The 16129-nt window shown below is 40.5% G+C and overlaps 1 protein-coding gene and 1 pseudogene across 3 annotated transcripts in view; one reads left to right on the top strand and one right to left on the bottom strand.

Moving 5' to 3' along the window:
- Positions 1 to 2576, bottom strand: part of WDR41 (WD repeat domain 41) — a 51735-nt gene extending 49159 nt beyond the window's left edge. For 2 of the 3 annotated variants that reach the window (XM_019641029.1, XM_019641031.1), the window contains exon 1: positions 2227 to 2575. In XM_019641029.1, coding sequence (XP_019496574.1) covers positions 2227 to 2277 — 51 coding nt within the window. In that variant the 5' untranslated portion in view covers positions 2278 to 2575. Of the gene's footprint in view, positions 1 to 2226 lie in introns of all 3 variants that reach the window. The other variant, XM_019641030.1, reaches the window with a different exon arrangement.
- Positions 2577 to 4780: 2204 nt separating this feature from the next.
- Positions 4781 to 5598, top strand: LOC109381906 (small nuclear ribonucleoprotein Sm D2 pseudogene; annotated as a pseudogene).
- The last annotated feature ends 10531 nt before the right edge of the window (positions 5599 to 16129 follow it).

Genomic DNA, 16129 nt, shown 5'->3' with positions numbered 1-16129 from the left:
ATGATGGTGCCAACTTGGGCCAGTGAAGCAACGTCCTCCACAACTAGACTGAAGAACAAAACAACAGCAACTTGTCTGTTCCTCTTCCCCCAATTCCCCAGCACTGTTCCCATCCCCCCAATTACCTGATAAAAATCTTTAAAAAAATAAAATAAAAAGCTCTAAACTAACATATTGTGTTCTAATACTACAAATTATTTCCCCTAATATCAACTGACTGCCAATTTAACACAAAACATTTCTCCTACCACAAATCTACACCACAAATTTTATTATTTTCAAGTCACAATCAATTTACAAAAAGGGTGAATTTTATTTTATGGAAATTATACCTCAATAAACCTGACCTAAAAAAATGACTGGGCCAATCCAACTCAATATTTTAGAATGGGTGTTTCTCAATTGCAACTTGGCATAAATAAAACTGCAGGTCAAAGGGGGTAAAATACAATATAGACTAAAATAGTGCCTAGCCCATTATAGGCATTAATTGTATGTTTGCAGAATGAATAAAGGAAGGAATAAAGTCATTTAGAGTCAATGAATTCAATTAATTCAATTTTGGACAATATTGCTAAAGATAATTGCTAACATTTACAAAGTATTAGGTACTAGCCTATATGCCTAACACCGTGTAAAGCACAGACGGCATATAACTCACCCAATAATTCTGTTAAGATAGGGCTTGTTAATGCCATTTCTGTAGTCAAATCCAGTACTATTTCATAAAACCTCTCTGTTCTTAACCTCTAAACTGCAGCTTCTCAAACTTGACACTACTGATATTTTGAACCAAATAATTCGTTGTGAAAGGCTGTCCTGAGCACTGTAGGATGCTCTGCAGCATCTCTGGTTTCTACACATTAGATGCCAATAGAAATTCACTCCCACACCAAATCGTGACAATCCAAAATGTCTCCAGACATTGCCAAATGTCCCCTAAGAAGCAAAGTTTTCCCAGCAGAGAAACACTGCTTAAACTAGAAGCCTGGATTCAAAGTTCTTGCATAAATTAGGGAAGGTCATTGGTTCTAATAACGTACAAATTCACAGCAGTTAACAGCTAAAGTATTACTTCTACATGAAGAAATGTACAACTTAACATGCATAAATGTTTTCCCCCAAAAAAATTCACCCCCAAAGCAGTAATTTTTTTATTTATCCCATCTCCTTTCTAGCAGTGTTTCTGCTAAGAAAAGCAAAAGCGAGAGATCTGAATACAATATACCACTTCCCCCAAATTAAAGCTTGCCAGGCATGGCAGAATTAGTCAATCATATTCTGATTCATCAAATAATTGGGTTTGTAGAAAACTGTCATATACATCATATATGCACTACTCAATTTCCCACAATTCTTCCATAATGCTTAGGATTTCAACCTATCTGAAAAAAGCCTAATTTCAGATAAGAAATACTTTTTAAAAAAAATATAGAGAATATGCCTCAACTGCAAAGATATGAGGAAGTTAAAACTAAGAAATAAGGCCGTTGACTCACAACAATGCAAGTTTTTTTTTACTTTTAACAATCAAAACAAATATTCCCTATGAGAAATAAAAGGGAATGCAATACAAATTCTATTCTTGGGTGGCATATAAAATAAATTCCAGACCTCAGCACTTTGAAAGTGCCAAAACTACTTTATTCACATTTCAAATATAAATCTCATTAGTTTATTCAATCGTTCAGGCCCAAGAAGAAAGCGTCACTATGGAACCAAAAATAGCAGTTAATTAGAAGATGGTTTTCTAAAGCAAATTAATTTTAAAAATAATCTTTTTTTGTTCTTGGATTTTAAAAAATCAAATTAAATTTTATATTCCCTGTTGCAAGCACCAGTTGATTTGGGGAAGTGACACCAATTCAAGTTAACTGAAAGTGTACAGTTGCAGTCACCACTTGTTTGTAGTAAGTCAGATACTTTTTTAAATTGAAATGAGACTACTTTTAGGGGGAAGACTGGCTGAGTGTCCTCAAGCTTGTTGTTGAACCACATCAGCTTCAGTCTCCTCACCTCTTGGCACAAGGATACTGTGTTTAACTGAGTCTTAGGTGGGTCCAGAGTAGAGTAGCTGCCGAAAAAGTCACCTCCCCCTCACCCCGTATGGCGCGCGCACGCGCGCGCAAGCCTCGCCTCCGCTCGGGTCTCTATTGTCCCGACCCTGGAGCCAGGCTCGGACAGAAGCCTCTGCCGGGGGCAGAAAGGCTCCACCCGGGGTTTTACCTCGGCCAGTCCCTGAGGTTCTCGGCCTCCCCCGATCAGCCATCGCAACATCCGGGTAAGGACGGCGTCCCGCTGGGCTCAGGCCCAAGTCAGCCCGAACTCTGCGTGGGGCTCAGCCTCCTCCTATGTCTTAGGTAGCAGAGCAGTGGAGACGCTAACACTTGCCGCCCCAGATCGGCCTACGGAACGAAGCCGTGCAAAGCAGAGCCCACAGACGCGGGAAGATTTTTGTCCCCAAAGCGCTGCCGTAGCCAGCCACAGAGGCTTGCTTTGGGAGAGCCACCGAGGAGCAGCAGCAGCCGAAAGCCAGGGTGGCTCAAGGCTTCCGAGGCGCGCACAGCACCGAGTGAGCACGCGCGGGGGCGCCGCCTGGTTTGCGCGTTGAGCTTAAGTAGCTTGAGCGTCCTCTGGTGGACACCCGTAGCGCAGTACCTGAGCTCGGCAAGCAAGTGCGTGCCAATAGTCCCCTCCCTCTTAGATAGCTATGCATCCTTCACTTGGCTGGGGGACCAGGAAACCTGGTTTCCTAAAGAGCTGGCTGCAGAAGGTATACTTCAGTAGACTTCTGCATCCGGACTAATCCAGGGGCACGTCTGTACACCAGAATAAATCAGGCCAACATTTTTTGTGCCATAGGACAGGTACTGTGCTAAGGCTTTACATAAATCCTCATAGTAACCCTGTAGTTCCTATTTTATAAAGAAACAGAAGCTCTGAAAAATTAGGTAGTTTCTCAAAGGCTAACAGGTAGGAAGTGGCTACACTGAGATTGGAACCCAATATCTGCGCTTCAAAACTAGTGCTCTTGACTGTATGCTATCCTGTCTAACCCAGAATCTCCCTAAAGCATAGAAGACACTTTATTCCTCTATTTTGAGTGCTGGATTTCCTTAGGTAATCAAAGGGTTGTGGTCTCTACTCTGGCTGCATATCAGAATTACCCAAGTAGCTTTTGAAATATATATATATATTTCTAGCTTCCACCCCAGGCTTAAAACAATCTCTATGGTTAGAACACAGGAATCAGGGTTTGGGGAAAGTTCCTCAGGTGATTCTGATGAGTAGCAAGGTTTGAGAATCACTGGTCTAAGAACTACTCACACATATGCTTGTAAATGTTCACACATGTGTTTGCATATGTGATTGTTAGGTTCAAATGAGGGTCCTAGGAGTAAATTCTTATAGCGAACCTACTACAAGTGTCCCAACCAATACATTAATCCAATAAACATGTATTGGACACACATGCACTAGAGATTCAACAAGTAATCACATAAAATCACTACTTTCCAGGATCAAGGCAGAATGTACTAGACACCAGTAAGAGAGGGCCATACACTGTACTTTAAGGTATCTTGGTTATGGCCTGCTGCCCTATCTAATTGACAGTCCCTAGAGAACTGGGACTTCCTATGACTCGTCTTTGTATTCATTTTGAGTACATTTGACAAAGGATCACTCCCCAAGAGTCAGAAGAAGTTTGCCTTCAGTGTACTAGCCCCAAATTACTGTCTGCATGCATTTGAAGACAGACCAAAATAGAGACTAGCCCTGGAAAAGGTGGATTCATCTTAAGTGAAATAAAACAAAAGAATGCCAGAATTTTAGTCCTGGAAGGACAATCTTCAAGTGAAGCACATGGTTGCCCAAGTAGCCTAAATTTTATCATTCTGATTTTCCACATTCTTTGGGGGTTTGCCTCATTGTTCTGATTTAAGGAACACTCTTCTGGCCTTTAAAGCACTAGTCCAGGATGAACACTTCCTTCCTTTGTTCCTTTTAGGACAGCTGAGAAAAAGCTTTCTAAAAGATTATACTAGAGTGACCTCAGGCAAGCTGGAGGAGTAGGAAGCATCAAGAATCCATCTCTCCACCTAGATACTTGTTTTGTCAGAAACTGAACTATTTTGGAACTCTGAAGCCTATTTAAAATTTCACAGCTTCCGGGGTAAATCTTGGCTAGCACAGAGTCTGGCCACCATTGTTTCAAACCTCATTGACTGAAGCTGCTCCCAGGGGATTTAAAAGAACAGCATGTTTGTTTGTTTGTTTGTTTTCCTGCCCTTTTTCCCCTTTTGGGAGCCAGACATTTAAGGATTAGGACATGAAAAAGCAACCACATGTATAGAGGAATTTAGAAAGCCACCACACATGCCCAGTAAACGACACAGGCTCGAAATTCACCTGAGAAGACCTTAAGCTTTCACCTCAGGCTAATTCCCATCACAGACACCTTTCAACAACAACCAACCAACAAACAAACCCAGCAAATTCTGGGGAACAGGGAGAATCTGATTTCCAGAGTTATGACATTAAGCCTCAAATGTCAAGTTTTTAAAAAAAGCATGCAGACATACAAAGAAACAGTAAAGTATGGTCCTTTCAAAGGAACAAAATTAATTGACAGAAACTGACCCTGAAGAAGCCCAGACACTGGACTTACAAAAGACTTTTTAAAAATGTCCTAGAGAGACTCAAAGAGCTAAAGGAAGGTGTGGGAAAAGGCAGGAAAACAATGTATGAACAAAATGAGAATATCAATAAAGAACAAAGCCATTATAAAAAGGAACTAAATGAAATTCTGAGGCTAAAAAATACAATAACTGAAGTGAAAAATTCACTGGAGGGGTTCAAAAGCAGACTTCATCAGAAGAAAGAAGCAGTGAAGGTAGGACAACTGAAATCATGAAGTCTGAGAAACAGAAAGAAAAAAGAATAGGATTGGAGTGATTTGAAAACTACCACCATGAGCCTCCTCAACAAGCCCCAAAGTGAGATGACCCGGGGGGAGCAGCAGCAGTGGGAGGAGGAGGAGTTTAACACGGGCTCACTCTCCGTGCTCAGGCAGTCAGTCAAGAACAACACCCCGAGGCTCATCAATTGTCGCAACAAGGAGCTCCTGGGCCGTGTGAAGGCCTTTGACAGGAACTGCAACATGGTGCTGGAGGATGTGAAGATGGGGACCGAGGTCCCGAAGAAGTCCAAGCCAGTCAACAGGGACCGCTACATCTCTAAGATGTTCCTGCGAGGGGACCCGCTCATTGCCGGCAAGTAGGAGCCTCCTCCCCGCCGTCAGTACTCGTTCCCCTGTCATGCAAAGACCTGCCCTCTGAGATGGGAATAAAAGTCCTGTGTTATTTCTAGTGAAAAAAGAAAGGAAAGAAAAAAAGAAGAAAGAAAAGTGAACAGAACCTAAGAGACCTGAGGAACACTATCAAGTAGATCAACATATGAACTGTAGGAGCCCCAGAAGACAGAGACAAGCAGCAGAAAGAATATTTGAAAAACTAGTGGCTAAAAACTTCTCAATTTTGATGAAAGACATGAATTTATAAGTCCAAGAAGCTCAATGATCTCCAAGTAATATGAATACAGTGGAATAGTATTCAGCCATAAAAGAAATAAAATTTTTGTATTTCTACAATATAATGCACTTTGAAAACATTATGCTAGAAATAGAAGTGGGCTGGGGGAAGGGGAGAATTGAGAGTTATTGTTTAATGGATACAGTTTATATTAAGCATGATTTTTAAAAGTTTTTGGTATAGATAATGGTGACGATTACACAACAGTGTGAATATATTTTATGCCACTGAATTGTACGCTTACAAATGGCTAAGATGGTAAACATTACGTTGTGTATATTTTACTACAAAAAAAGAGACACAGAACAATGGAACAGAATACAGAGTCCAAAAGTAGAATTTTTTTTTTTTACAAAGGTGTAAAGGTAGTCAGTGGAGAAAAGGTAGTCTTTTTAATAAATGATGCTAAAACAATTTGACATCCATATTCAAATTAATGATCTTAAATCCATGTCTCACTCCATATACAAAATTCAATAGGGATCATAGACATAAATGTTAAGTGTAAAGCTAAAACTATAAAACTTGTAGAATAAAACAAGAAAAACATCTTTATGACCTTGCATTAGGCAAGATTTCTTAGCTATGACCTCAAAGGCACAATACATAAAAGAAAAAATGATACTACTTCATGAAAATTAATATTTCTGCTCTTTAAAAGACAGGAGACTGGAAAGATAAGCCATAGACTGGGGGAAATATTTGTAAGTCATTATCTGATAAAAGGCTTATATCTAAAATATAAACTCTCAAAACATAATAGGGGTCCAGTTCTGGGTAAGATGGAATAAATACACGATATCTTTTCTTTCCAACTGAACACTATAAAACCTGGACAGGGGCCGGCCGAGTGGCGCGATGGTTAAGAACTGGCTTGGGACACCAGAGGGCCCCGGTTCGGATCCCACATATGAGGGCCAGTGACACTGCCCTCCACAGCTAAGATGCTGAACAACAGCTCAACCAGGAGCTGGGCTGCCCTGAGTCGCTGGTGACAGCGTAGGCTGCAGCCCGTGTGGCAGTGGGTTGCCATGGGCTACTGTATATAGAGCAGCCAGCGTGAGCGGCCAGCAGCCGCAGTGAGCGGCCGTCCAGAAGCCAGAGACTGATCTGCCTCACCCAGGAAGAGCGCAATGATGGTGCCAATTTGGGCCAGTCCTCCACAACTAGACTGAAGAACAAAAGGACAGCAACGTGTCTGTTCCCCTTCCCCCAATTCCCCAATAAAAATCTTTAAAAAAAACAAACAAACCTGGACAGAATAAATAGTGCAGCTGTTTCAGGATTGGGAAAGGTTAAATCAAGAGAAGACTTTAACACCACCATGCCAGCATTTCTTTTTCCTCCAGTATCCCCACAGCCTGAGTCCAATGCAGCCTCAAGTCTGGAAATGAGCATTGTCATACAGGCTAAGAAAAAAGCAGGAGAAACCCTCTAGTTCTGGAAGGGAGTAGAAAAGGAACACTTAAAGTTCCAAGAAAATGGGGAAATCCTGGGGCAGGGGGTACGGGGGAGATGTTGTCTCCTTTTTCTCCATTCTCTCATGCCATAGACTCCAAGATAACCAATAGCAATGTTGGCAGCAGTGACAGTGGCTATGAACAGGAGACTACAGGAGCTAAAACACTAAAGAAAATGAAACCCTCTTCATTCAATGGAGCTAAAGCAGCAAGATGGTGGATCCAATGCCTATATATGTTTTTCTCCTCTATCCTCTCACCAATTGACACCATAGGTGCAACAATTGCGGAGGCACAAGGTGTGATCAAAATATACGGTGAATGTTTAAATTTTTAGAAAGAATTATTACAGTAAAAGACACACTGCCATTAATCCCCCTCAAAATACTCCCCCTCGCTTCAAAAACACTTATCCCATCATTCTTGCCACATTCTGAAGCAGTTCTGGAAGCCTCCTTTCGTGTCTTCAGTTGCACTGTCGTAGCTGCCTCCATGTCCTGAATCAATGGAAAACGTTTACCTTTCATGGTCATTTTGACTTTGGGGAAGAGCCAGAAGTTGCACAGTACCAGATCTGGTGAATAAGGTAGATAATTTTTTTTTAAATTTTTTATTGAAGAACAGTCATGGTCATTGGTTACACATTGCTTTCATGCTACAATGGCATAGTTGACTCTTTTCGGGAGGGCACAGCCCACAGTGGCCCATGTGGGGATCGAACCGGCAACCTTGGTGTTATCAGCACCATGCTCTAACCAACTGAGCTAACTGGTCACCTCCAAACTGTAATGTTTTTATTTGACAGAAACTGCGATACCAGAGTGATGTGTGACACAGAGCCTTTCTGTTGTGATCAAAGAATACTGTGAATGCTGCTGCCGAGTGCCATCCAACAGAAAGGCAGGGATCTTCAATACAGGAAGCGGCGCGTTGAACCTTAATAACAGTGTGTGACAAGTTTCAACTTATTTGGTGCAGTCAGTCAGGTGTGACCTATGATTAAGAGAAGGTGTGTTTTAAAGTGTGCCATAAATCATCCTCCATCATGACAACGCTCTGTGTCACACATCGCTTCTGGTATACGGCAATTTCTATCAAATAAAAACATTACGGTGTGTCCTCATCCACCTTATTCACTGAGTCTGGCACCATGTGACTCTGGCTCTTTCCCAAAATCAAAATGATTCAGGACATCAAGACAGCCATGACAGCACAACAACTAAAGACACTCATGAAAGAGGACTTCCAGAACTGCTTCAGAAAGCGGGAAGAATAATGGGATATACCACATAAACAAAAGATTAAAAAAGTCATTTGATTATATCAATAGATGCAGAAAAAGCACTTGACAAGATACAATATCCACTTATGTTCAAAAACTTACAAAAATGGTTACAGAATGAAAGTAGCTCATAAAGGCCATATATGACAAACCCTCAGCTAATATCATACATAATGATGAAAAACTGAAGACTTTTGCTCTATGATAAGGAACAAGTTAGGGTTGCCCCCCTGTTACCAACATCGTACTAGAAGTCCTAGCCAGAGCAATCAGGCAAGAGAAGAAATAAAAGGAATCCAAATTGGGAACGAAGTTAAATTGTCACTTTTTGCAGATGACATGATTCTTTATATAGAACACCCCAAAGACTCCACCAAAAAACTATTAGAAACAATAAACACTAAAGTTGCAGGATACAAAAATCAATGTACAAAAATCCATTGCATTCCTCTACATTAACAATGAAATTTCAGGGGGAAAAAATGAAAATACAATTCATTTGGCAATTACAACAAAAGAAATAAAATACCTGGGAATAAACTTAAAAGAAGTGAAGGAACTATACACGGAAAACTACAAGACATTATTAAAATAAATTGAAGACACAAAAAAATGGAAAGATATTCCATGTTCATGGATTAGAAGAATCAACATAGTTAAAATGGTCATATTACCTAAAGCAATATACAGATTTAATGCAACCGCCATCAAAATCTCAATGGCATTTTTGAAAGCAATAGAATTGAAAATCATCAGATTTGTATGAAATCTCAAAAGACCCCCAATAGTCAATGTAATTCTGAGAAGAAAAGAACAAGCCTGGAGGTATCACACTCCATGACTTCAATTTATACTACAAAGCAATAATAATCACCACAGCATGGTATTGGCAGAAAAACAGACCAATGGAATAGAACTGAGAACCCAGAAATAAATCCACATATATATGGGCAGATAACTTTCCACAAAGGAGCCAAAAACATGCAATGGAGAAAAGAAACCCTCTTCAATAAATGGTGCTGGGAATATTGGAAAGCCACATGCAAAAGAATGAAACTAGAATGTTATCTGTCACTATATACCAAATTAGTTCAAAATAGGTCAAAGACCTAAACATTAAGACCTGAAACAATAAATTGCATAGAAAAAAGCATAGGTACTAAACTTAGGGACCATGGGTTCAGAGAGGATTTTATGAATTTGACTTCAAAGGCAAGGGAAGTAAAAGCAAAAGTAAATGAATGGAACTATTGGGTTGTCGGAGAAGTCATCAGGTATTTTGTCTATGTTTTTAAAAAGTCATTTATTCATATAAAGAACAAAGATCAATCAATGATATATTCCCTGTTTTGTTTGATAACCTTTTGCTATCTTTCAGTGAGTTTCATAATTCTTTGTTCAAAGAAGGACTTGTCTTTATTTGCGAAAAACTGAACAAGGTGCTGATTTACAGCCTCATCTGAATTGAACTTTATACCACGCAAGGAGTTTTGAAGAGAGCGAAACAAGTGGAAGTCTCACAGCACAAGGTCAGGCGAGTCTGGTGGGGGTGGCAACACATCCCATCCAAGCTCCAATAATTTTTGACGGGTGATCAAACTTGTGTGTGGTCTCACATTGTTGCGATAGAACAAAACTCCTTTATGATTAACAAGCTCTGGACATTTCAATGGATTCATTCAAACTGTCCAATTGCCAACAGTACACATTCGAATTGATTGTTTGGTTTCTTGGTAGGAGCTTGAAAAACACGACACCTTTAAAATCCCACCACACTGACAGCATAACCTTCCTCTGATAAATGTCTGCTTTCGATGTCATATGAGGCGAATCATCACGTTGGGACAAAGACCGTTTGCACACCACATTGTTGTAAACAATCCACTTCTCATCACCAGTTATCAGTCGCTTCAAAAAAGGATCGTTTTCCTCACAGTTAATGAGCATATTGCAGATGTTTATACGCGCCATCAAATGAATTTCTTTGAGCTCATGCAGAACCCAAATATTGAGCTTGCTTATGTATCCCAGCTTCTTCAGGTGGTCGTGAACACTTGAATGATGGATGTTCAATGTTTCTGCAATCTCTCGTGTCATGTAACATGGATTTGACTCAATCAATGCCTTTATTTTGTCGTCATCAACCTCGGTGGGCCTCCCTGACCGAGGAGTATCGTTGAGAACAAAATCACCCGCACGGAATTTCATGAACCATCCTTGGCACTGACTTTCTTGTAGAGAGCATTGTCACTGTAAACTTTATGCAACTTTTCACAAGCTTGACATGTGTTCTTCCCTTTATGGAAGTAAAACAGTAAAATATGGCAAAAATTCACAATTTGGTCTTCCATCTTCAACTTGTTGTAAAATCTCCAAAACTCAACCAAATTGCTCTTTTTTTTTTTTAGAATGAAGCTAGAACTGTCAGCTGTCCAATGACATAGCAATAACATATTGGGTTGTTGGAAAAGTCATGACACATTTTTGCAACGAAAAACAGAGAAAAAATACGTCATGACTTTTCCGACAACCCAATAAATGTGAATGCCTCTAGTACTTCCAAAAGTGAACTAGTACCATTTGTCGCAAACATGCATCATGACTTTTCCAACAACCCAATATATCAAACTAAAAAACTGCACAGCAAAAGAAACCTTCAACAAAACAAAGACGCAACCAACCAAATGGGAGAAAATATTTGCAAACACCTCTGATAAAAGGCTAATACTCAAAATATATAAAGAACTAATACAACTCAACAAAAAACAGCAAACAATCCAATTTAAAAAATGGTCAGAGGACCTGAACAGACACTTCTCCCAAGAAGACAAACAGCCAACAGATATATGAAAAGCTGCTCAACTTCACTAGCTATCAAAACCACAATGAGATACCACCTCACACCTATTAGAATGGCTATTATCAACAAGACAAATAGCAGCAAGTATTGGAGAGGCTGGGAATGCAGATTGGTGCAGCCACGGTGGAAGACAGTGTGGAGGTTCCTCAAAATATAAAAAATAGAATTACCATATGACCCAGCAATCCTTCTTCTGGGTATCTACCCCAAAAAAATCTGAAAACATTTATCCGTAAACATATATGTACCCCTATATTCACTGCAGCATTATTCATGGTGGCCAAGACATGTAAACAAAGTGTCCTTCAATAGATGATTGGATAAAGAAGATGAGGTACATATATACAATGGAATATTATTCAGCCATAAGAGAAGATGAAATACTGCCATTTGTGACAACATGGATGGATCTTGAGATTACCATGCTAAGTGAAATAAATCAGACAGAAAAAGTTGAGAACCACATGATTTCACTCATATGTGGGATATAAAACTGAAAGCAACAGACACAGACAACAGTTTAGTGGTTACCAGAGGGTAAGGGAGTGGGGTGGTAGAAGAGGGTAAAGGGAGTCAAATATGTGGTGACAGAAGATTTGACCTTGGGAGGTGAGCACACAGTCCAATATATAGATGATGTATTACAGCACTGTACACTTGAAAGCTTTATAATTTTATTAACCAGTGTCACCCCAATAAATTTTAAATAAATAAATAAATAAATGCTACCCAAAAAAAATGTCCTCGCATACAAGGGCATCCCATAAGGCTAGCAGCAGATTTTTCAGCAGGAATCTTACAGGCCAGGAGAGAGTAGGATGATATGTTCTGATACATCTATATGATATGTAATGTTATAGCTATATGATGTTTTATGTAAGCCTCATGGTAACCACAAAGGAAAAAACGTGCAGTACATACACAAAAGATTAAAAGCATAACACTATGGAAAATCAGTACACACAGAAAGACAGCAAAAGAGGAAGAAAGGAACTAGGGAAGTACAAAACAGCCAGGAAACAATAAGATGATATTAGTAAGTCTTTACCTATCAATAATTACTTCCAGTAAATGGACATAATTCTTCAATAAAAAGGCATAGAATGACTGAATGGATTGGAAAAAAAAATACCAAGACCCAAGTATATCCTAAATATTTCAGCTTCAAGGACACAAAGCGATTCAAGGTGATGGGATGGAAAATATTTATACACAAAGATGTATGTACTCCGATGTCCACTGCAGCATTATTTATGGTGGCCAAGACATGGAAACCAAAGTGTCCTTCAATAGATGAAAAGAAAATGTGGTGTATATATATACACAATGGAATACTACTCTGCCATAAGAAAAGATGAAATACTGCCATTTGCGACAATGTGGATGGATCTTGAGATTATTACGCTAAATGAAATAAGTCATATAGAAAAAGTAAGAACCATATGACTTCACTCATATGTGGGATATAAAACTGAAGGCAACAAAGGAACAAGACAAACAAATAAATAAAAACTCATAAGACACAGACAACAGTTTAGTGGTTACCAGAGGGTAAAGGGGTAGAGAGGATGGTAGAAGAGGGTTAAGGGGGTGAAATATATGGTGATGGAATGACAACTGACTCTGGGTGGTGAACATAATGCAATATATAAATGATGTATTATAGAATTGTACACTTGAAACCTATGTAGTTTTGTTGACCACTGTCACCCCAATAAATTGTAATTAAAAAAAAAAAAGATATTCCATGCAAGTGGAAACCAAAAGAAAGCAGGACTAGCTATACTTATATCAGACAAAATAGACTATAAGTCAAAATCTGGAACAAGAGACAAAAAAGATCATTAAATAATGATAAAGAAATCAATTCATCAAGAGGATATAGTTGTAGGGCTGGCCAAGTGGCTCAGCTGGTTAAGAGCTCACTTGGGAGCACCAGCTCTCAGCAGCAGGGCTGCGGTTCGGATCCCACATTGAGGGCCAGTGACACTGCCCTCTACAGCTAAGATGATGAACAACAGCTCGACCTGGAGCTGGGCTGCTGTGAGTCGCTGGCGACGGCGTAAGCTGCAGCAGGGCTGCAGTGGGATGCCGTGAGCTACGTGAGTGGCTGGCAGCCAGTGTGAGTGTCTGATAGCCGGTCTGAGCTACCGGGAGCCGCCCTGAGTGGCCAACCAATGACCGACGACCAATTGCCTCACCTGGGAAGAGCGCAATGATCACAATACCAACGTGGCCCAGTGAAGCAAAATCCTCCACAACTAGACTGAAGAACAAAAGGACAGCAACTTGTCTGTTCCCCTTCCCTGATTCCCCAATGCTGTTCACCTCCCCCCAATTCCCCAATAAAAAAAATCTAAAAAAAAAAAGAGGATATAATTGTAAATACATATGCACATCAGAACACCTCAATATATTAAGCAAATACTAACAGTTCTGAAGGGAGAAATACACAACAATGCATACAATAATAGTAGGAGGACTGAAATACCCCACTTTCAACAATGTACAGATCTCCAAGACAGCTGATCAACAAGGAAACATTGGACTTGACCAATACTTTACACCAAATGGACCTAGTAAATATTTATAGATCATTCCATCCAACAGCAAACAAATACACATTCTTCTCAAATGCACACAACATTCTCCAGGATATATAATATATTAGGTCACAAAATAAGTCTTAGCAAATTTAAGAAGATTGAAATTGCAAATTGAAGATTACTGAAATCATACCAAGTATCTTTTCTGACCACCATGGTATGAAAATAGAAACGAGAACAGGAGGAAAACTGGAAATTCACAAATATATGGAAATTAAACACTGAAATCCTGAACAGCCAATGGGTCAAAGAAGAAACCAAAAGTGAAATTTAAAAAAATCTTGAAACAAATGAAGAAAACAGTGTACCAAAACTTATAGGATGCAGCAAAAGCAGGTCTAAGAGGGAAGTTTATAGTGATAAATGCCTAAATTAAAAAAAAAATCACAAACAACCTAACTTTACACCTCAAGGAACTAGAAAAAGAACAACAAAATAGCACAAAATTAATGGAAGGAAGGAAATATCAGAGCAGAGACTAATGAAATAGAGACCTGAAAAACAATAGAAAATTTACATGAAAAAGTTGGGTTTTTTAAAGAAACAAAATTAACAAAACTTTATCTATAATAGACTAAGAAAAAAGAGAGAAAAGTCAAATAAAGGAAATCAGAAATAAGGAGAGATATCCAAAATGGCAGAGTAGATAAATGCTGTGTTTGCCTTATCCCATGAACACATCAAAATTACAACTAAATTACAGAACAGCCAACCTGGAGAACCATCTGAAGACAGTCTGAACAAAAGTTTGCAACTAAGGATATAAAGAAAAAGCCACTTCAATACTGGTATGAGGAGCAGAGACATGAATCGGGCTGGGCCCAAATCTCTGTGTGGTGGTTAAAAATCAGAAGGGGTATCTCAGCCATAGTGGTTCCCATGGAGGAGCAAGGGACCCCAGCTCCACACCAGGCTCCCCAGCCTGGAGTACTGGTGCTGGGAAGATGAGCCCCCCAACATCTGGCTGTGAAAACCAGTAGGTATTCTGACCATCTGGGTGGAACAGAAGGCTGCAGGAAATCCAGATGTCCTCTTCAAGGGTCTGCACACAAATTCACTTGCTCGCAGTCATTCACCCTGGGCTCCCATGGAGAAATGGTGACTCAGGGGGTGTCGGAGGCATATGGGGGGCAGACTGAGGTGTGTGGCTCTAGGGCAAGGATAGGAGGACAGTCACCATTTTCCCTGTATGGGTCCTTCTCCCGTGCAGCTGGCAGGCAGGCACCATCTTTCCTGTGTTGAGGCCTCCCCCCATGCCCATTGCCAAATCTGAATCTGATTTGATCTGGTGAGCTCCATTCACTCCACCCTAGTGACATACTGAGACCCTGCCACACCCAAAACCATACCTCACAAGGCTTTATCAGCAGTTGAACCTTACACAGCTGGCAGCAGGCCTCAGAGTGCCCTGGCTTTTGTCGGGGCTACCCCAGATCCGGTACTGGTGGCAGCCATCCTTGGTTTGCAGCATGGCCTCTCCCATGTCCCTCCAGGTCCAGCACAGGTAGCAGCCAACTGTAGATTGCTTTGTAGCTACTACCAGGTAACCCCAGCTGGTCAAAGGCAGTGGCTGATTTGGGCCTGCACTGGAGCCCCTCCCGAAAGGCCCCAGAATAAACATACTTGGATGTTTATTCTTCAAACCCCAGCAGAAGATCACCCAATTAGCCTCACAAGTGGCACACACAAAGGGTGGTCTCAACAGGCACCAGAGCATGCTGGGGTGATCCCACTCCATGGGATAAGCCCCCTACACAGCATCCCATAATCGGTGGACTTGGCCAGGCCCCATAGCCAATCATCCTGCAGGTTAATACCACCCACTGATATGCCAATAGCAATCAACGCTCAAATATAACAGGAGGGCACACACAACCCTCGCAAGGGATACTCCTGGAGCATCCAACACAGGTGACCAGGGAAATTGCCACTGGGCCCCACAGGGCACCAACTACATAAGGCCACCCAACAAGACTTGGAGACATAGCAGATCTACCCAATTCAGTAATGCCTCGGTTTGTGAGCATAATTTGTTCCAGAAACAAACTACTCGTATTGCAAGACATCACTCATTTACCACGTTAAAATTATTAAGTTGGTGCAAAAGTATGGCAAAACCCTCAATTACTTTTGCAACAACCTAATAGAAATGCTTGCTCATCTTGCGGAACACTTGCAAACCAAGTTACTCGCAATCCAAGGTTTTACTGTACATAGAAAAAAACACAGAGAGGCAGCCAAAATGAGGAAACAAAGAAATACACCCCAAATAAAAGAACACGGGAAAACTCCAGAAAAAGGAACAAAATGGAGGAAAGCAATTTACCAGA

Source organism: Hipposideros armiger, unplaced genomic scaffold, assembly GCF_001890085.2.
Source record: "Hipposideros armiger isolate ML-2016 unplaced genomic scaffold, ASM189008v1 scaffold_55, whole genome shotgun sequence".
Taxonomy (NCBI): Eukaryota; Metazoa; Chordata; class Mammalia; order Chiroptera; family Hipposideridae; genus Hipposideros; species Hipposideros armiger.
This window is presented reverse-complemented; position numbering and strand designations above follow the sequence as displayed.